This window comes from Zingiber officinale, chromosome 3A, assembly GCF_018446385.1.
Source record: "Zingiber officinale cultivar Zhangliang chromosome 3A, Zo_v1.1, whole genome shotgun sequence".
Lineage (NCBI taxonomy): Eukaryota > Viridiplantae > Streptophyta > Magnoliopsida > Zingiberales > Zingiberaceae > Zingiber > Zingiber officinale.
The window spans coordinates 4,912,699-4,935,061 of record NC_055990.1 but is presented as its reverse complement, the minus strand read 5'-3'; the positions used below and the strand labels follow the sequence as shown (position 1 = coordinate 4,935,061).

Here is a 22,363-nt window from a genome sequence, read left to right as displayed (position 1 = left end):
GTTCACCTTCCCCTAGGGTATAGTTCTGGTCGGGGCGATGACCAGAGGCCGCCGGTAGTGGGCTTGAGGCGATGAGTATGATAGGAGGACTGAGAAAATTGGGGACAAAAGATCCAATCTCATATTGCGAATATAAAAAAAGCATGACTTTTTTGTCGAGAAAATATTTAAAAAAATGATATAAAGATAAATAATATGATGGAACTAGAAAGGGAGTGTGTGCGAAAATCTACAATTAAAAAATAAATAAAAGATTATAAATATATAATAAAAAAATTAAAAAGAATTAAAATTATAAAAAAAACTGATTGAAAAAACAAAAAACAATAAAATAAAATAAAACAAAATAAAACGTGGAGGTGGGAAAAGCACTGCCACTCAATAAATAATAAAAAAAATATTAAAAAATAAAACTGATAAAAAATAAAATTAGTTAAAAAAACAAAACTTAAAAAAATTAAATAAAAGAAACGTGAATGAGAGGGATAAGGAAAAGGATAGAATGGTAAATATCATTGAATTTTATGGTGGGCCCGAGGAGGGGAAGATGTCAACGGGGTGGAAAAAGCAGCTCTCAAAAGAGAAACATTTAGGGACGTTTGGTTTAAGAGAATAGAAGTAAGGAATGAAAATACCAATCAATGTTAATGTTTGGATTACAACAATGGGAATATAAAAGAGGGAATGATTCCTTATTAGTGGGTAATAACTTATTCCGGTATCCCACCCCTTCAATCATCCATTCCTATATTTACAGCAATCACAATTTCTCATTAATACCAAAAATACCCTTAACCTAATTTTCCATCGCATTTCTCTCCTCTCCTCTTTGCAACCTATTCTCGAACGACGCCAACGCCGCTCGACGCTGAACGTCGCCACCTCGCCGAACACCTCCGTCTCGTCGAACGCCGCCACCTCGCCTCCTGCGCGATGCTCCGCGCTCCCGCCTCTGTAGCACGACTGAACTCCGCAGTCACCGGCGCCGCGCCGCCGCAGAAGGTGTGCACGTCGGTGTCTAGCTCGCCGAAGAAGCGCTGCTACGAGTACTTCAAGAAGCACGGTCCGTACCACATGTACCCCTCCGTCTTGTTGGGGCACTCGTTCGCTATGGCTTGCCCCGCTGTGGCGAGGCATGCCGCACACTCGCCGCGAGTCGCATCGTCCCCGGCGCAGAGCCCGAGGCCGTACATCCTATCGTCGCCGTCTCCGGCGGAAGAGCTGTAGAAGCCCGTCGCCGGAGCTTGAGCACTCAAGTCGTCGAAGAGGCCTCTTAAATTGGCCGTCCTCGCGCTGAGGTCGTCGGATTGCACGTCCAAGCTCGAGCACTGGCTCCGGATGATGTACGTGCTCAAGTTGTTGGGGTAATTGCCAAAGAACGGAGTGGGCTCGTACCTTATCCAGCAGCTCGGGGAGAGATACCGCCACCCTTTCCTCTGGATGCAACAGTTCTCGATGCCCGCCAGACTCGCCGTCAAGCACCTCCGGCAGCCGTCGGGGCTCAGGTCGGCCGTGCACTGAGCCAGGGCGAACAGGGGATACATATCCGACAAGTTGGTGGCAAACATGAATGGCCGTTGCTGGGGCGCCGCCTGCACCAAATCGGACAATATGTTGAACGCCATCCGCGAACTAGTTACCTCCAAGGGGTTGGTCATGTTGAATCCGTCAGCGTCGACGACGCCGAAGAAGTTTGCGTCAGAGTAGCAGAGGTGGCACTGGTCGTAGTAGACGATTGCTCGATGAACTCCCGGGCAGCTTTGGTTGGCGCCGGCGACGGCAGTCTGGATGCAGCTCTGGCAGTTGGAGCCGAAGAGGTCGCCTTGGCACATGTATAAGCCGTAGACGGAGTCTCTACCGGCTCCGGCGGTGGCGGTGGCGTTGGCGGAGTTAGAATTGGAGGAAAGGAAAGTGAGGGAGGACAAGAGGCCGCTTAGGCTTCTGCCAAAGCTGCTACTCGAGTTGTAGGCGTCGCCGCCGCAATCTGCTCTGAAAGGGTTCGCTGCCATGGCCGCTGTGGGAGCTTGGAGAAGGAGCAGGAACCGGATCAGGCCGAGGAGGAAGCTCAACTTTCTGCTGCTCCACATCTTGAAACTCTTTATGCAATTGATCTGCTTCAAACCAATGTACATTTATAGATAAACCAATGTATATTATAGATAAACTCTTTAATGCATTAACTAATAAGGGTAAAATTGAAAATTTATTTGATTCTCATTACTAATGTTGATTCGAAACAAACATCATCAATTATAATCATATTCATTCCATATTTTGAATCAAACATTGATAATGCAATTCTGATTCTCATTCCCATTGACTCCATAATCAAATTCATTACCATTCCGATTGATAAATTTGAACCAAACGCCCCCTTTAATAGGTAAGGACCCAAAGCCATGTGTCAGCCCATACTATTCATACTCTCATGATGAGATTCCAAATGAGTCACTTGTAAATGATTTTATATGCTAGATAAAAATACGAAACAAATACATGTGAATATAATTTAAAGTGAGTATCAATGAGTATAACTATTGAATATCATACTTAAGTGTAACAAATCTAAAAGTGTTAGCAAAATGTTCAAATAAAATTTACATTCTTCCGTATGCACTTTAATTAATTGCTACCATTCCTTTAATTTATTAATTTAAGATATATGCATCTTGTAGACCTAAAGTCTTTTAGCATTCAGTCGTAAGTTGATCAATGAGTTTCTTTTTGTGGTGTTTGACATTATTTCTTTTGAGCTATATATTTTAGTTATTTTATTATATATATTCAAAATCGTCAAACATAGAGAATCCTTCTCTAGATTTAATTAACCGAATAATTAATTTGATATATTAATTCTCAATAATTTTGATAATTTCTTTTATTCTTTCTCTCTATATAAAGGAATCAGCCGTTGCGCGTCCGCGGGTCCCCGGCTACTTCTGCTTCTGCCTTACTCTCGTCCTCATGCTCGGCAGCTCCTCCCGCCCAATCCTCTCCTCCTCTCTTTCTTTCCTCCATTTCCAGTTTCCTCCTCCACCTCCATTTTATCCTTAGCTTGTATATCCACTCTGTTATCTCATGATCTGCCATCCTATAAACGTTCTACACTGCCGCATCCATGAACGGAGAATCCATAAGAGGTTGTGCTTTGTTCGCCGAAGAAGGCGGCGGCCTCCCTCGCACCTCCAGCTTCTCCGCCCTCCTGCACTCTGACCCTCTCATCAAGTCCGCGAGCGAGGAGGATTTCCACGGCCGAACCAGCAGCCCTTCCCCAGCCAACCCTGGCTATTTCTCCGACCACAGTTCCCACACCGACGACCAGCCCTCTTCCGCCGACAGCTCCCCCTTACAGATGTCCCCTTGGAACCACCAACCCGACTCCGACCCATTTTTCGACCCCGCCAATGCTCCTCCTCCGCCCCCTACCGACCTCTTCCAGGCTGCCGGCTCCGGCCTCGTCGCCTCCCTCGTCCGCGAGGAGGACCACATTTACTCCCTCGCTGCTGTCGGCGACCTCCTCTACACTGGCTCCGACAGCAAGAACATCCGCGTGTGGAAGAACCAAAAGGAGTTCTCCGGCTTCAAGGCCGCAAGCGGCTTCGTGAAGGCCATCGTCATCTCCAACGACCACTGCGTCTTCACCGGCCACCAGGATGGCAAGGTTCGCCTTTGGAAGGCTTCCCCGAAGGACCCGCGTATTCACAAACACGTCGGGACACTCCCGCGCTTCAAGGACTTGATCAAGTGCTCCTTCAACCCCAGTAACTACGTGGAGGCCGCCCACAAGCGCCACCACCACCGCTCTTCCGCCCTTTGGATTCGCCATCATGATGCCGTGTCCTGCCTCTGCCTCAGCGAGGATCAATCCCTAATTTATTCCGGCTCTTGGGACCGCACGCTCAAAGTGTGGCGCGTCGAGGACATGCGTTGCGTCGAGTCGATCAACGCCCACGATGACGCGATCAACGCCGTCGCCCTGGGGTTTGACAACATGGTCTTGACTGGATCGGCTGACGGCACGGTGAAGGTGTGGAAGCCAGAGCAACTGCCGAAGCCGCCGATGGGAAACAAGAAGGGGAACGGGAAGAAACCAGCAGCTGCCTTTCTAACCAGGCATGAGCCGTATGCGACACTCGTGCGGCAGGACATGGCGATAACGGCGCTGGTGGTCAACTCTGCGGCGGGAATGGTGTATGCGGGATCATCGGACGGCGGCGTCAGCTGGTGGGACCATAGAGGTGTGGGCGGCGATGCAGGGAGCGGAGGTGTGATCCGAGGGCACAAGGTGGCGGTGCTGTGCCTAGCGGCGGCAGGGAGCCTGGTGTTTAGCGGTTCCGCCGACAAGACATTGTGCGTGTGGCGGCGAGAGGCAGGCGGCGTCCACGTGTGCCTGTCAGTGTTGACGGGGCACACAGGGCCCGTGAAGTGCTTGGCGGTGGAGGCAAACCAAGAAAAAAGCAAGTCAAACGGGAGGTGGGTGGTGTACTCGGGGAGTCTGGATAAGTCAGTGAAGGTGTGGAAGATCGCCGATAACGCCGATTCGGACTGTAGATGTTCGGCGGCGACACCACACTGGGACTTGGAGACTACTTTGCCCTGCCAACAGACGCCTAACTACGACATGTATTGATTTACATTGTATCTTAATTATTCTATATATATACTACATATACGTCCTTTCATCTGTGTGTATGTATGTATCATGAATTGATGTCATTCTACGGCCATGCATAGAGAGAATGGATAGGCCAATCGATGGTTGTGCAAAATTTAAATAATTATGAACTTGAAGAAAAAGAAAATTTCCCTTGTGGCATGCAGAGAGGACGAACGATTTAATTTCTTAATTATTATAGTAAAAGGTTTGATGTAAGCTGGCCTTGATAGGGCTTTTGTGCTAGATCCCAACTCTAATTCCGATGCTTCCCCTCGCGGTGTTGGTGCAATAATATTTTGAATGGAAAGTTTTAATGATTGATAATTGTTTTTATCTATAAATGATGATAAGTAAATCATTGGTGAGTTAATTTTGTTGTCAACTTAATCAGCAATCGCTAAATGACAATCCGGATGATGATGATGATATGGTTCTGTTGGCTTAGATGAAAGTAAACAAGAAGAAAATAATTAGAATGATGGCCAATAAGTTCTTTGGCATAGTCACTCCTCCTATGCTTAAGTTAAAAAATGAAGAAAAGGAACCATATTAGTGGTTTTTGATGCATATGTATGCATGTACATTGGATGCCGGAAAAGACTATCTTTTATATGGAACACTAAACTTTTTCCTTCCGTTCCGAACTTCACGTTATCATTATTTAATTCCTTAAATAATCCAAGAGTTATTCACATCGTTGTCTTTTCCTCGAAATAATCCGAGATTCATGCGATAATTATCTTTTTCCTAAAATAATCCGAGATTTATATGATGGTTATCTTTTTCCTAAAATGGTCATGCATTCCGAGTCAAGTCACCAAGGAGTTAGGAGGCAAAGGCGTCAGGGTGCCGAGGAGTCGAGGTGCACCCAATAAGTTAGGGTGCGCCCAAAAAGCCAAGATGAGTCTAAGAAGTCGGGGGGCGCCCAAGAAGTTGGGTTGTGCCCAAGAAGTCGGGGTGCATCCAAAAAGTCGGGGATTGACTCTATTTTTCCTTTGTTGGAATCACAATCTCAGTAGGGGCTCCAACTTCTCTTATCCATGTGGCGCCTTATAATTACCCTCTGAATCAATAATTATTTAAGTTTAGGTTAATACGTTGGAATAATTTGAGTTACAAGTTTGCAAGATAAGAGAAGTCAAAAAATGTCGAGGACCGAATTCTTAGTATGAAGAAGTTCTTACAGGTCGGAAGACCGGATACAAGGCAAGAGAAGTCTAAGAAAGTCAAGGGTCAAATTCTTGACAAGAAAAAGTCTTTGCAAGTCAGAAGACTAGATGCAAGGCAAGAGAAGTCCAAAAAGGTCGAACACCAAATTCTTTACAAAAGATGGGGACCCTAGTAGATCACGAGATCGAATGTTAGGGTAGATGAAGATTCGGAGATGAGGCGCGTAGAGCAAATATTGTTGATCTTACCGAGGTGACACCCAAGGAAGGAACACCTCCGATTCTAGTTACATCCCCAATGGAGGTGGTTCCCCAATCGATGGTGAGAGCATCGAGCCCGATGGGGGAGTCAAGGAGGTCCCCAGTTCATCGGTCTAGTGCATCGAGATCGACTTTAGATAAGAAGTCAGAGGCCCCCCTAATAATTTCAAGGAAGATCTGTCGCTTGTCTCAACCCTCGGTTGGCCACTCAAGTCTATCCATCCCCACATGCTTCCCAGTCGGATCCCTAGGTCCATTGATCCATTCACCAGCTCAGCTATCACGCACGTCAGTTGGGTTGGAGAGCTACTCGATCATAGCCAACCTTCCTTTGGTGCATCTCCTATCATCTCCTAGGACTATAGCTTTCATGCCTCCTACAAAGTCAAGAAATTCCTATACGGGATAGGTTTTTTGTGTGCTCCTGTGGATCCAGGTTCTATGGGTCGACGGGGAGATTTGCCAAGTGAAGAGTGTGTCCTAGTCACCATGAAGCTATCCCAAGAACCAGTTTAAGGAGAACATAGGCTGGATCTCACCCTCTACAGTTCAACGACCATCGGATGGAGGGACACTGAAGAAGCGGCCAAGGACATGCCTATATGAGCTTTAGCAAAGGAACTTTTACTGAATGAGGCTAAGCATATGTTCCAGCTAATAGTATTCGGCTAGCGATACCCCAAGATTTGGTAAGGCAAACAAGAGCTGCAGGGCCGCATAGCTGAATTGGACACCCAGTTAGCCGCAACCCTTCTCATGAAGTTTTGATAGCAGCTCAGGAGGAGATGACCTTCACTTAGCCATAGATTGACCGCCTGAAGTGACAATAAATTGACCTCACTTTTGATCAGGCGACGATCACCCTGTTGAAGAGGGGAATAATAGAGGTGAAGGCAGAAAGGATTAGTTTGGGGCACAGGGTAAGCCAATTGCATGTTGAGATAACGCGTTGACAAATGCTGTAGCCACACATCAAATAGAATTGGAGGCCGCAACGACTAAAGAGGTGGTCATTCAGGTTGATTTAGAGGTCGGTCAGAAGGAGCATGGGCTCTTGAAAGTGGAACTGGGAACCACTTGAGAGGAGGCTGAGTTAGCCAGGGTTGTGGCAGAAGCTCAATGATGTGAGTTGGAGGCCTCCCTTATTGCAATCTAGGATGCCCGAGTTGCAGTGCATGGCCAAGAGGCCTCCTTGGTAGAATTGCAAGCCTCTATGGCGACACTTGAGGCTCAGAAGGACCAGTTAGAGACCCAGGTATCCGATCTTAAGAAACACTAGGTGGGAGAGAATGAGCATTGGGCCACCCAGAAGAAAGAATTCTTGCAATCAGAGGAGTTCGATGAGATAGTACTCGTCTTGTCCGATTAGTGCAACATGGAATTGATGACACCCTCAAGCAGCTGGTGGAGAATGGAAAGCTTCCTGCTGACTCCTCCCTTCGAGTCATCGACTTATTGAAGATCAATGACAACATCCCTGATGAAGATGTCACTAATTTTTTAGATATACTTATTTAAGATTTATCCTTTCTAATAGTTTCTTTTAAACATGATGAAGGTTTGAGAATTTTGTATTGCTTTTTTCTATCATCGTGAGGGCGAGGACATGGTTTCCACTCAACCTTTGTATGAAGGGGAGTATACTACGATTGATTGAAAGATCTCGACCCCTACTATGTCTGAGTCCAGGGAGTTTGGACCCTAAAAAGAATAAGGAGATACGGAATTCGCTCGACCTTTGTACAAAGGGGAGTTCGCTACCGCAGCCTAGAGTATCTTGACCTTGATTATGTCTGAATGGGGAGTTTAAGCCTTAAAAAAGATAAGGTGATATGATACTCAATTGACCTTTGTACGAAAGGGAGTTCGCTATAGCAGCCTAGAGGATCTCGATTCTGAGTTTGTCTAAGTTGAGAGAGTTTGAGCCTTGAAGAAAATAAGGTGATATGGTACTCGCTCGACCCTTGTATGAAGAGGAGTCCACTACCACAACCTGGAGGATCTCGACGTCAACTATATCCAAGTTGGGGGAGTCTGGGCCTTGAAAATAATAAGGTGATACGGTACTCACTAGACCCTTGTACAAAAGGGAGTATGCTACTGCAGCCTGGAGGATCTCGACTCCAACTATATCTGAGTTAAGAGAGTTTGGGCAAGACTTGAGTCTAAAAGAAAAATAGTCATTTATTTGATAAGAAAAATGCAAAGCATAGATAAACCTAGAAGAAAAATCTTATCAAAACTATTTTTAAGAAAAGTAAGGTTTTAGGTGGTTGGCGCTCTATGGTCGATTAAGTTTTTTGTCATTTGTATCTTCTAAATAGCAGGATCCTAAGCTTTACTTGCTAATTACCCAAAAGGGTAGTTTCAATTTACTCACGTTTCTAACCAATTTAACCTTCTTCTAGACTAGGTCTCCAACTTGGAAAGTATGAGAAATAGCCCTTCTATTATACTTGATTCACATCCACTATTGATATGCCTTGAGTCGAGTAGCCACTCGCTCTTGAGTCGTAGTGATTAGGTCGAGATTTAGGAGTCGTTGTTCAGAATTGTCCTATTCATAAGTGCTTCTTTTGAATTGATTCTTCCTCAATTCTACTTGGATGATCACATCGCCTCCATAAATAAGATGAAAAGGAGTCATTCTTGTGTTTTCCCAAGGCATGGTTTGGTAAGCTCATAGTATACTTGACAACTCGTCCACCCAACAGTCGAGCAGCAATGATAAACTCCTGTCTATGTCAATAGTAGAGCAGTGGTCACTGGTCTCGGACCAGCATATCGGATCTCTTATCTCTCCCATTCGGGATCGAGCGGTCTTTACTGGTTTCGAACCAGCTTAGCGAATTCCCTTATCTCCCCCGTTTGGGGTCGAGCGGTCTTCATTTGTCTCAAACCAACTTATCAGACTCCCTTATCTCTCCCGTTCGGGGTCGAGCGATCTTCACTGGTCTCGGACCAGCATATCAAATTTTTTATCTCCCCCGTTCGGGGTCGAGCAGTCTTCACTGGTCTCGATCCAGCTTATCGAATTCCCTTATCTCCTCCGTTCGGGGTCGAACGGTCTTCACTGGTCTCAGACCAGCATATGAGATCTCTTATCTCTTCTGTTTGGGGTCGAGCGGTTTTCACTGGTCTCGGACCAGCATATCGGATCTCTTATCTCTCCCGTTCAGGGTCGAACGGTCTTCGCTGGTCTCAAACCAGCTTAGCGGATTCCTTTATCTCCCCCATTCGAGGTCGAGCGGCTTTCACTGGTCACAAACTAGCTTATCAGAGAATCCATCTCCCCAGTCGGAGTCGAGATATCTCTAATGGTCGCGTACAAGAGTGTCGATTGGTTTCAAATCAAAGTATCTTATGGGCTCTGCACTTGCTCAACTCATGGGTTTCGCTTCCATGCGCCTTCGATTCCCAGGTTACACTTTCGCTCAGCTCACGGGCGATGCGCTCGCTCAGCTAACGACTTTCATTTCTACGCGCCTTCAATTCCCAGGCTACACTTCCGTTTAACTCACGGGCGATGCGCCTGCTCGACTAACGACTTTCGCTTCCATGCTCCTTCGATTCCCGGGCTACACTTCCGCTCAACTAACGGGCGATGCGTTCACTCGGCTAACGACTTTCGCTTCCATACGCCTTCGATTCCCAGGCTACACTTCCGTTCAGCTCACGGGCGATGCGCCCGCTTAGCTAACGACTTTCGCTTCCATGCGCCTTTGATTCCCGGGCTACACTTCCATTCAGCTCACGGGTGATGCGTCCGCTTGGCTAATAACTTTTGCTTCCATGCGCATTTGATTTCACAGGCTATGTTCCCGCTCGGTTTTCGGGCTCCACTCTCACCCGACGTTGCTTCGTAGCTCATTCGGTACATGCTTGGGCGCTCACTTGACGTTCGCCCGTTCACTTGCTTGGCGTCCATTTGACACTATTTTTTGTCGCTCGGTCGACACATTTTTCTCGCCACTCTACCGGGCGCGCCTCGTTCTGTCAACACTTGCCTCACTCATCGCTTCGTTGGTACTTGTCTTATTTGACGATCGTTCAGTAATATTTTTTATCGCTTGCTCATCATTGTTATTATCGTTCGATTGACATCGCTATTATTACTTGCTTGACACCATTTCCATTGCTCGATCGACATCATAGATATGGACATTTTGCGACGAACCCAACAATCAGACTTTGTACACAGGAGTGATTCAGTCTTTTGCTATAGACTGTCTAGTCAGTCGGACTCGCGCCTCCTTCGACTAGACTTGAAGGGAAGGCTTGTGATGCAGATATATTTCTGGGCTCAAAAGGAATTAGGAGAAAGAAGAGGGGCATTTAGGTCATTTCATGTTTTGAGGGTTTTTGTTCATCACAGAAAGTGGGAAGGGGGGCTGGTTGAACTTCCGTCGTCGGGGGAGGAAACGAAGGGACTTCTTCTTTGCCTCTTCCAGCGGCCACAAAAGAGGAGGGGGGATTCACCGACGAGGGCCCACTCCATGAGGGTGCCGCACAGGGACGCCACCACCGCACCTCTTCTCCCCTTTCTCAGGTTGTCAGCCGAGGGGGCGGCTGGAGCCACACACGCCAAGGAACATCACATCATCATCTCCCTCAGGTTAACTTGGTTTGACTTCGTCATAGCCGCCTGGCTCTCCCCCTCCACGTTGACGTGACCTACGCTACCCTCCCTCTTCTTCTCCTTGCTCCATGGCCTTTCCACAGCAGCCTTCGCGCCACAGCCGACTACCTCACCTCCTTTTTTCTGGTGTACATAGTCGTACGTCGGCGACCTCTCTGTCGTAGCGACTAGCCACCATTGCCGACGGCATCATCGTTGTCGCCCTCCTATGCCACCTCCAGCAACAGCCACCAGCTGACCCATGCCCTTCGTCGGTGGCACAACGCCATCATCGCTGTTGGCACACCTATCGCTAAATTCGACCATCCAGCGTTGCTGCCACGCTCATGGCGTCTATTCAACCCTCGATTGACATTGTCATACACTTCCAACGCCGATTCAATATTCGATCCATATCGGCGTATGGTTTCGGCGCTAATCCGACGCTCGAGCCACTGCTGATCCGGCCTTTGGGCCACTGCTATTGCACTCTACCTCCATGATTTGTGTGTTCTTCCCTGTGTGCTGTGTCCCGACCATCGAGCTGCTGTGTTTCACTCTTCGCACCACTATTATGATTGTGAGTTACTGGTATTATCTAGTCAGTGAGTCGCTATGGAATTCCGGCCTAGGTGTCGTTGTCATATTTCGGCCTACGTGTCGCCTTTTGAATCCATGCTACACCTGATTTTGTGTCATCACCCCCAGATTCGACTCCCTAGCCGACTCACATTCATCTACCTTTCTGGATCTCGATGACTCGATCAGTATTGCGACTAGCTCACTGATCCATCCGAGCCCCCCGGGCCAGGGTACGCCACTGTGCTCATCCTGTATTTATTTCATTGTTCTAATATTATTCGGCTGCTTATATATATTCGGGGATCCACCTCGAGTATCGAGGTATCAAGGACTGAGGAAACCCGGTCCTTGTCTATAGGTAGTATTGACCGGAGGTTTTAGGATGACTTGGTCAACATGTGAGACAGTTCAGCCTCCGGGTTATGGAGATGCAATCAACATTCTAGCCACGTAATTCTGGCAGTTCCATCTTCTCAAATTCTTGACAGAATCAATGAATATTTGAAAATACTAGTTCTTGAGAAGTTTGAAGAGAAGTGTTTTTGTCCTGAGAAGTTTGAAGAGAAGTGTTTTTGTATTTCCAACTGATCGAAGAAAACCTTGTTTTTGAGAATGAGACTAGTACTGATTCACCCTTCAAAATGTAATTCCATTGCTTGTATTATGGTCAATTGCCTATTGAATAGGATCTAGGTACTTACGAATATACCCATCGGGCAACCTATTTAATTAGGCGTTTGAGACTTGGGATGTCTATGTAAAATGGCAATTGACCTGACTTCACAGAAGTTTTCTATCAATTATCAGGGTAAATCAGAAAACACATGTGATGGTCAATCCAGAAATCTAACATCCCCCATCACCATTCAACACATTTGAGGAACGATGAATGAAATAAACCCGTAGAAAAAAATCATAATCACTCATTAGCTTGAGAGAACCAAGGACACAATGACTCATACTACCATTAGCCAACCAAGTAAAAAATGAATCTATGGCAACCGACATATGTATACCAAACTAACAAAGTATGTCTACTACTAATAACAACACATGTTCGACCAATCAACCGGATTCAGTCTATATGATGGTCAAAGACTAGTATGATTTTTCTAGTCTTGATCATAGTACCACAAGATCATAGTAATCCTACCTCAATGATAATGACAAGTAGAGGTCACATAACTTCATAAGTGAGTCAATTCCACATGCCCAAATATTGTGGTGACTTTGTAGATCGATCACACCTAGGGTAAGTTGCTCTATATGGATTATATCATAAAGAACTATCTCCACAAGTTTTAAATGTGATAGAGCATTGAACATAACCTAAAAACCTAAATGCCCCTCAAAATGGTTGAACCAAGGTTAAATCAGATTGAATGGGATCAAATTGCATGCTCGAACTAGTGTCGATTGAGCTACGCAATTGTAGAGCAACCTTTTGGTAAAACAACAAATTTAACAATTAACTTAAGGAGGAAAAAATCTATAGGAGAAATTTACCTAGAAAATCAATTCAAATAAAATCATGTCGAGCGCTCATGTCTTTTATCGTACGGATAAGAGAGTGTCTTAGTCATTTGCACTAATGGCTAGTAGTCATCCGTGATTTATCTCCTCCGTGTTGACCTAGGGACGGGTTGGCGGGGACGCTGGGGGCGAGCGAATCACCTTTTGCCACATGTACGGATAAGAGAGTCCCCTCGGATGGGTCTAGTGGTTAGCGCATGAGGTGTTGTCACAATGAGGTCTGGGGTTCGAATCTCGGCAAAGTCGAGATAAATACCTCCCTTATGTGCTAGTCACTATTCTAAAGGCTAGTTGTCGCCTGTGATTTACCTCCTCCGTGTTGGCCTTGGGACGAGTTGGCGGGGACACTGAGGGCGAGCGTATTCGTCTTTTGCCACAATATACGGATAAGAGAACAGCGTCAAGTGTGGAGTTGTGTTCCACGTGTACGATTGTAAATGAATTAAACATTTATAAATAAATTTTATGTTCAGTTTAATAAAAATTTATTTATGTTCGTTCAATACACACACGATCAATTAAATAAAAAAACTTGAATAATTTATTAAACTAATCAAATAAGCTTGAACACGTATGTGTTTAACTAAATAATATTAGTGAACAATGTTCGTGAACTAAGTTTATTTTTATTCGTTCAATACACATAAGATCAATTAAATAAAAAAATCTTGAACAATTTATTAAACTAACTAAATAAGCTTGAACTAGTATGTATTCAACTGAACAATATTAATAAACGTTCTTAAATCATATTTATAAATAATATTCATGAATAATATTCATGAATTATATTTATTGATATCAATTTACCAAATAAATAAAATTTTAAAATAAATAAATAATTTTAAATATCAATCAAATAAGTAAAAATTTAAATTATCAAACAAGACTTTTAATAATATCTATCAAATTTAAATTCATAAAAAATAAATTAAATTAAATTAAAATGACTTAATTTATTTTTAACTCGTATAGTCTGGACTCAAATAGCTTATTTTATATGAAATTGCCACGTTAACACCCCTCACAACGGCCCCCTACGGAGGGAGGTCGGCCGGAGAGGCTTTGTTACGGTTCAGAAACACCCTTTGATTTGGGGGCACTGCGCCGCACAGGAGCCCCGGCGTGACTTCATCATGCTCCGGCCGAAACTCGCCTGGGTTCTCCATCGTCGATTTTTCAACCCCCTCCCTTCGCCTCTCCTTTCTCCCCGCTTCCTCTCTTCCTCTTCCGAACCCACTGAGGTGGTCACCGCACCGAAACCGACGCCGCCGCAGATGGAGCCCTCCCCCGACGCCGATTCCCTAGCCCATCTTCTTATCCGACACTACAACCCTTTTCACGCTATGGAGTCCCCTCTCCAGCTCGCCGGGGTCGGCCTATCCAACCCCCTCGTCCTCCAAACTCTCCTCCGCCTTCGCCACGCCTCCAAGGTCGCCCTCGGGTTCTTCATCTGGGCCCGCGACCATGCCCACTACCAGCATGCTGCAGATGCGTACGACCTCATGGTCGATATCCTTGGAAGAGTCCGCCAGTTCGACGTTGCGTGGCAGCTAGTCATTGAGATGGACCAGCGCGGCGTAGGGCCGTCGCCGAGGACGTTTTCTGTCTTAATCCGTCGGCACGTAGCTGCCGGACTGACGAGGCAGGCCATCAGGGCCTTCGACGACATGGAAGCGTTTGTGGGGAGGGAGCCCAATGGAGACGAATTCAAGATGCTACTTGACACCCTCTGCAAGTACGGCTACCCTAAGGTCTCAAATTTCCACTTATTTCTTTCTTAAACATCCAATTTTGCACTCTCGCTGCTTGCCTTTCTTTCTCTGCCCTTCACAATTTCCTTCTGTGATTGTGGTTTTTTTTCTCTCTCTCTCTGTAATTATTGAGTTTGTTTGATTCAAAGAATGTTATCTCGAACTGGCTTTTGATTGATACTGCATTGAAGAATAGGTGAGTTTGGTTTGGACTACCAGTTCCATGTTTCAAAGTAGATTGTTCCGATATGAGTTTTATGTGAACATGCATTTAATTGTATTCTTCTATATTCAAAATAAATGTGGTAAGTTGAGGAGAAAGGGGATAAGATGAAAATTGATGGGCATGAACATTCTTCATCAGTATAATCTGTATTCTGGATTAGCTCCATAAGCGTGTTAAAAAATTTTATTGTTGGCCATTGAGCTACTGTTGACAATATTTCTCCCTATTTATTTTGTAAATTTTTTTTTTTCTAATTCCTGTTCTGTATCCATACAACCTTTTCCCCCCATCTAATTTCATGGTATTGATGTGCAAGCCAATTGATTTCATGTACCATTTCTTTTTTTGTCTACAGATTGCAACAGAGCTATTCAATAAAAGGAAATATAAGTATGAGCCTGATGAAAAGACATATACGATACTGGTCTATGGTTGGTGTAAAGTAAACCGACATGACATGGCGCAGCGATTTTTAAATGAAATGGTTGATCAAGGGTTAGAACCAAATGTGGTCACATATAATATTCTGCTGAATGGGATGTGTAGGAGGGTTAGCTTACATCCGGATTACCGGTTTGATAGAACGATCCAAGCTGCTGAGGGCCTTTTAAATCAGATGCGTGACAGAGGCATTGAACCAGATGTCACCAGCTATTCTATTATCCTTCATGTTTACAGTCGAGCCCATAAACCAGAATTATCACTTAGTGTGTTTCACTCGATGAAAGATAAAGGAATTTCCCCAACTATAGCAACATACACGTCACTAATCAAGTGTCTTGCTTCATGTGGAAGACTAGAAGATGCTGAGGAATTGCTTAGTGAGATGATGCATCATGGAATCTGCCCTACTCCAGCTACATATAATTGTTTTTTCAAGGAGTATCGAGGAAGGAAAGATGCGGATGGTGCTATAAAACTGTATAGGAAGATGAAGGAAATGAACCCAATGGGTGGTCCAGATATTCATACATATAATATATTACTTGGAATGTTTTCAAAATTAGGTCGCATGCAGATTATCCAAGAAATATGGAATGATATGGGTGTTACTGGTATTGGACCTGACTTGGATTCCTATACTTTATTGATTCATGGTTTGTGTGAGAAGCAAAAATGGAGGGAAGCTTGTCATTTTTTCATGGAAATGATAGAGAAAGGGTATCTTCCACAGAAGATCACATTTGAGACTTTGTACCGTGGACTGATACAGTCAGATATGTTGAGGACTTGGAGGAGATTAAAGAATAAGGTTGAAGAAGAATATCTAAAGTTTGGTGCTGAGTTTCAACAATATCACTTCAAACCTTATAAGAGATAACTCAGATAGTGGAGCTACTAATGATTCCTTCAAAGACAATGTAATGTACTTCTGATCACCACAAATTGGCAGTTCTAGATGAATTTTCATGCCATTTGTTGCAGAGTGTTATTACTTTGATAAAAAAAATCTAGTATGTCTTGGAAGTGGGCAGTATTTATTGAAAGATTCTTCGTCATTAAACTTACTGATCTGGAGCGTGATTGGTTGGTAATGGTTGAGTTCAAAGGCTTGCATTTGAGTTATTTGATTCAAGTTGCAAAACAATCTGAAGACCTGCATGGTCATTCTTCTAATACAGCGGTATGATTAAGACCTTTAATTGAATCATAACATCACTTGATTTTTTATTGTCTTTTGCATTTAATGACTATGAAATATCTATGGGATAATTCAACAATTCTAGTGGTATGATATTGAAAATTAACCTGAACCTTCTTGATTGTTAGTTATAAACTAACTTGTCAGTTGTCTCATCCCTAGTTCTGTTCCTCCAGTATATGACTTCATAGTGTTCTATTCTTTTCATATCCCTTTCTTCTTTCAGCAAAACAACACTTAGCACATAGTCAAATATTGCTAATTATATTGTTAATTGGTCCTTTAATCAGATTGAGTTAACCTTAATTTTCTTGAACTCTTTGGTTTTCAAAGTTTTAAAGAAAGGAACTTTTCTCTGCAGATTTAGATAATAATCTACTCAATATTGCATCCCATCCATTTAATTTTTGTACTTGGTTTTATTTCTGGAGACATCACCTCTATTATAGCTTAAACTTTATTAGGATTCACGTGAATCATGAACTCAAAGAATGGCATAGTAGATGGGGATACACCTCATTCTAGACTTCTTGAATATATTGAAACTTTCTTGAAATCATAAGCATGCCCTTCTTTAGTTTGTCTTCTTAATCATATCATTCAACGATATAAGCTTCCATCATTTTTCCAATTAAGCCCTTAAACAACTTGTTTGCCAAATTTTGATAAGTAGCACCTATATATATATTTTTTGAGACTAAAGGCATGATTTTGTAGCAATAAGATGTTCGGAATAAAGTGTGGGACTCATTTATTTAAATGTATAAGTCCACATGCATTTGTTATTTCTATTGGGCTTATACATCGTGATTATTCTGGCCAACCAAGTTGGGAATTCTATTTGCCTAATTATGTCCACATTTAGTAGGTTGTCCGTCCACCTCTTTATCTACAGTTGTTTCCTTTGTCTTTCCATAATTTCTGCTAGACAAGTTGCATTTGACTAGAAGATGCAGGTGACTCTTAGTTATATCCCTAGATATTGACTGTACATCAGGTCAGCAGGCCTTGCTTCTTGCCTATGTGGTCCACTCTCAGTCAACACTCTTACGTATACAAAGATAAAAACCCCGACCTTTACCGCTAGGTCGACTCTTCTAATGATCTATAGGAGGTCTCCACTTATGCTATAGATGAACTCAATTTAGCTCCCCACTCAAATCTTGGCTCTTGAGTGCAACGTCCAACTTGGCTTTCAAGCTCTCATAACTTGGTTTCTTGAGTTCTTTGTTCAATAACAGTCGCAGGTTGACTTGGCCTAGTTCTCAGTAACAACTCCTCCATGATCATCAACTGTCAAGTGGTCAATACTGTCATAATTAAATGGTAATTATATTAGGAGATACAGTTTAAAAAAAAAATCCCATCTTTCTTGGAGATCATGGCCACAATCTCTACATATTCTTTCTTCTTACACCTATAAATACTCAAGTATAAGTGTCATTTAGAGGTATGGATATCTCCTCACATTTTTACTTTTTTGTTTTTTCTTCCATTGCATCCTAGTGGCTTAAACATCAGAGAACTTTGTCAAACAACTCCAATGCATTCTAATGTTTGCTCAAGTGTAGGTAGGTTGGTCCATGACATCTAGGTCGGATCATGGGATGCAAGTCGGGAAGCATCCCCACCCTAGCCTCCACCTCATTGGCAAATCTCCATATCATCACTGCTATGTCAGCATTCACCTTGGCCATCAATTTTTGCAATATAATTTTGTTGATTTCTTAGGAAAATCAGTTAAATCAAACAAAGACATGGAGATGGTGACTACTAAGAGGGTTAGATCCAAATATCCTGAGTCTTCCACTAGTTGGCGTGACCTGTCTAAGACTAACAATTCAAAATTCAAGGTCACGTAATTAATTACTGCCATTGTGGATGAAGTCCTCATAGGTACTACTTAAAACCCTCCTAATTCAGTAGGCTGGGCTAGGGAGCCTAGATTTCAAAATTTACTTTGAGAGGTCGCTCCCATAGCATTCATGAGGGTCGTGCTCCCTTAGGTGATCATGAGCCACAAGATGAGCTCCAAGAAGCTAGGAGTCAATGAGGGGAGTTGCATCGCGTAGGGGAACCCTCTTTTTGATAGCAATTTTGGTCAAGGAGTTGCTGGTTAATTTAAGGTTGCCTCGAGTGGGGGAATACAATGACACAACTAATTCAGAGGACCACTTGTGCAAATTCGAGAATGTCGCCTTGCTACACTAGTACTTGGATAGTTCAACGCAGGTCGGGTTAGCTCAATAATGACTCAACGCGCTAAAACCTAACACCAATAAGTTCTTTGATGAGTTCAACCTGTCATTCCTGCATCATTCGCTAGCAGCAAGAAGTACCCACAAAATTTTAATTTATTCAATCAGAAACAGTAGAGGTCCTAGTCGTTTCAGGAATACATCCAATAATTCACCTAGGTAACCCTGGATATACCTTCTGTCACCCTTAGAGTGCCACCTTTGGAGTGTTGACTAATGTATTCTCTCAAGGCCTCTAGGAGGGTGATTTTTTTTTTAATCTCTAATGAAGAGGCTTTCATCCAATTACGACTAGCTCCTCGGGCAGACTAAGAAATATATCAACATTGAAGAAGCTTAATGATTGAAAAGGAATGAGTAGAAGACAATTATTCGACATGTTGATAGGGTGGAATACAATCCACTACTAAGGATCGAGCCCCTAGGGCATTTTGCTCCTTGCACGCCTTTGAAAGTATCTTAGAAAAAGGCATTGTAGATTTGTGAGGAGAATCTGACGTTCCAATGTCGGGGAAAAGACCTAAGAGGCCTTGCCTAACCACTTCTACTTCTTCCATTGCGAGCATGGTCATACCACCTAGAATTGTCATTAAATCAATCAAGAGATTGTACGTGCCATCAACTCATATCCTCGGATGAGGTCCCTCCTGGTCCAAGAAAGAGTACGTCAGAGAGAGGTTGGGTATCATGATGTCTGAGGTTTCCGAGGGTGTACACAGAGGAGGATACAAGTCTAATATGAGTCTGATTTGTCTTCTCAGGAAGAGAGGGGAACACGTAGTAAGAGGCTGGGGCTGCCGACAATCATCTCACACAAGGGATCATCAGCATCATCTCATGAGGCTAGAAGGATTTGAAATGTTTAAGATATATGTTTCATGTTGCTTGAAAAAGTTTTCACTTATAGTATTGCTTAATGCTAATTTTGAAAACGAGAACTCTCTTTTAGAGTTGGAACATATTCTCCCCCTTAGTCTCAATAGCTCTTGGGTCAACTTTTAGATATCTAGTTCTTCTGTTATCTCTCTCAGATCTTAGAGGTGTGCTTGGTTGCAGGATTGAGTTTCTTCTATTATTTCTCTCGGACCTCAGAGTTTTGTCTAGGTCATGGGATCGAGTTTCTTCTATTATTTCTCCCCAACCTTAGATGTTTACTCAGTTTTGAGGATCGAGTCTCTTTTATTATCTCTTCTTGACCTCAGAGTTTATCCAGGTCATGGGATTGAGTCTTCTCTATTATCTCTTCCTGATTTTAGAGGTTTGCTCAAGTCACAGGATCAAGTTTCTTCTATTATCTCTCTCTAACCTCAAAGGTCTACTCAAGTCATGGGATCGAGTGTCTTTTGTATCTCTCATTGACTTCAGAGATCTACCCAGATTGCGAGATCAAGTTTCTTCTACGATGTCTCCTGACATATGCAACTTGGCTGTGGGATCGAGTTTCTTCTATTATCTATCCTCAATTTCGGAGGTTTGCCTAGGTTGTGAGATCGAGTTTCTTTAATCTCTCCCTGACCTTAGAAGTTTGCCTAGGTCTAGAATTAACTTTGAACTTCTACTCTTACTAATAGCTTTTTGCAAGGTTAATTACGAGCTATTAGTGCAACAAAAAAAAAAAAGAAAAAAAAGACACATACCAACGTCAATACACAAATGTAACGTGATTCAAAATTTGTTTTCCCATTTCACGACCTATAATTCTTCAAAATGTTATTCCTGAAAGCCCATTTGTCTTTCTCCTTCTCAGACTCTTTTTGGCTTCTTACAATCTTCTTTATAAGATGAGAGATGAAGCATGGAAGATTCAGACTAAGATTATACAAGGAGAGCTCAAAAGAATAAGAACAATAAATTTAAACATTAGCCTTTGAATGCTCCTTGTGATTCTCCTTTTATAACATTCAATTTCTCTAACCTTTACTTTCTATTCTACCGTTTGTCACTGGTTAGTCGAGTATTTTTATGATTGTAAAAGTCTACAATTTGCCAATGGCTACCTAAATCGATTAGTATCTACCATCAATCGATTGTTTTTCTATACACTTTAGGTCATCTGACTGTTGTTGCTTAGCTTTGTCAAATCAATGGCTTTAGTTATAAGCCTGTTGAATGCAATTTAGTTGATTGCTTAGTCAACTTGGCCATGAACAAAAACATTATATTCATTAGCTAATCAGCTTGAGTCAACTATCTAACTGACTCAATCACCAATCGATTGTATCCTACCCGTCAGTCAATTGGATCATTGACTACAATCATTCTAACGATCGAGTCTGCTTAAATTGAGAACTTCCTCCCAGGTTACAAGTCTCTGAATTCTCTACTCGCTTAGATGTTTACTTAGTAGTTTGTCTTTGCCCACAAGGCTATCTTTTATTAAGGTACTTGTCGCGTGAATGCACTGAGCACTTGACTGATTTCATATATCGTCCTTCATTTCTACCTATATAGTTGGAATGAGCATCACTAGTGGAAAAAGACTGTCATACTGTTAGTTGCATAAATGATGATAACTTTCACTTCGAGGGGCTGCCCTATGCAATTTGAACGAGAGGTAAATCATGGGAAGTTTCGTCCAGTACAGTAACTCTTTGCATGGGTCAGGTGACCCGCACATGCAAGTACCTACTATGTCAGCCCATGGGGACGACAACCATACTGCTAGTTAAATCCAAAAGGAGGGTGCTCCAACATTATCACAATGTAAAATGCAAATGAAGCACAAGCATAGTTTAATGAGGAAGGATTGGGTTGTGATCAATTCTTAGCAGGTGTAAAATATTTAGTTGGGTGTCTTCCCTCCTCTATACAAAGGGTCGTGCTAGGGCAAAATATTCTCTATGATTTATGTATTTGACCGATGATGCTGATCACTTAGGACGAATGATATCACTTTTGCTCTAATGAAAAAGGATTGGGAGGTTAGATTGCCTACGATAGCAGAGAATGCAATGGGAATGGCCGTCCAATGGAGCTTTCTAGTATCCTAAACATTATCAACTTTTGGAAATCACTTAGAAGGCACAAGTGGCGTTAATAACGTGGATTCCTTTGTCTCCCACGACAAGAATTGATAGTGAAGGAACACAAAGTTAGCTACCGCAACTTGCTCGGCACGTGTTCATCTCCCTTTAACTACTTTTTTCCAAATCCAACGAGAAAGCAGAAGCATCGATTCTTCCTCTCTTTCCAATTAATCCTCTCTCTATTTAATATCAACTTCACCTATCCCCCGTCTTTAGACTTGTAATCTTTATGCTCGTATATAATGAACCCATGGAAATTGGGAGGCAACACTAGTTATTGCATTTACCTCAGCAGGCTGATCGATGGCAGATTGGGGTCCTGTGGTGATCGCGGCAGTACTGTTTGTGCTGCTCTCGCCAGGGCTCCTGATCCAACTGCCGGCGAGGGGGAGAGTGGTAGAGTTCGGCAACATGCAAACCAGCGGTGTCTCCATCCTCGTCCATGCCATCCTCTACTTTGCTGTCCTCACCATCTTCCTCATCGCCATCGGTGTCCACATCTACACCGGCTAACTAATTATTCATTTCCTTTTAAAAACTTTTCTAATTCCTCGCTACAATATGATTGAGATGGTGTGTGTTTCGTTGTATTTCTAGCTGCAAATTTTCAGAATTCCTAATTATCTAAAGCATTCAA

General features: G+C 43.2%; 4 protein-coding genes across 4 annotated transcripts; 3 read left to right on the top strand and 1 right to left on the bottom strand.

Moving 5' to 3' along the window:
• Positions 1-1,040: 1,040 nt before the first annotated feature.
• LOC122053478 (cysteine-rich repeat secretory protein 38-like) lies at positions 1,041-2,009 on the bottom strand. Its single transcript, XM_042615532.1, has one exon. It carries the CDS (start codon positions 2,007-2,009, stop codon positions 1,041-1,043), a length of 969 nt encoding a protein of 322 aa, XP_042471466.1.
• A 1,109-nt stretch (positions 2,010-3,118) lies between these two features.
• On the top strand, positions 3,119-4,630 carry LOC122053477 (protein JINGUBANG-like). The gene has a single exon (XM_042615531.1). It carries the CDS (start codon positions 3,119-3,121, stop codon positions 4,628-4,630), a length of 1,512 nt encoding a protein of 503 aa, XP_042471465.1.
• Positions 4,631-13,812: 9,182 nt separating this feature from the next.
• On the top strand, positions 13,813-16,421 carry LOC122051077 (pentatricopeptide repeat-containing protein At2g13420, mitochondrial-like). The gene is made up of 2 exons (XM_042612023.1): positions 13,813-14,574; positions 15,156-16,421. The coding sequence occupies exons 1-2, from the start codon at positions 13,957-13,959 to the stop codon at positions 16,119-16,121; spliced, it is 1,584 nt and encodes a 527-aa protein (XP_042467957.1). The 5' UTR covers positions 13,813-13,956; the 3' UTR covers positions 16,122-16,421.
• A 5,473-nt stretch (positions 16,422-21,894) lies between these two features.
• LOC122051076 lies at positions 21,895-22,355 on the top strand. The gene has a single exon (XM_042612022.1). It carries the CDS (start codon positions 22,030-22,032, stop codon positions 22,237-22,239), a length of 210 nt encoding a protein of 69 aa, XP_042467956.1. The 5' UTR covers positions 21,895-22,029; the 3' UTR covers positions 22,240-22,355.
• Positions 22,356-22,363: the final 8 nt, after the last annotated feature.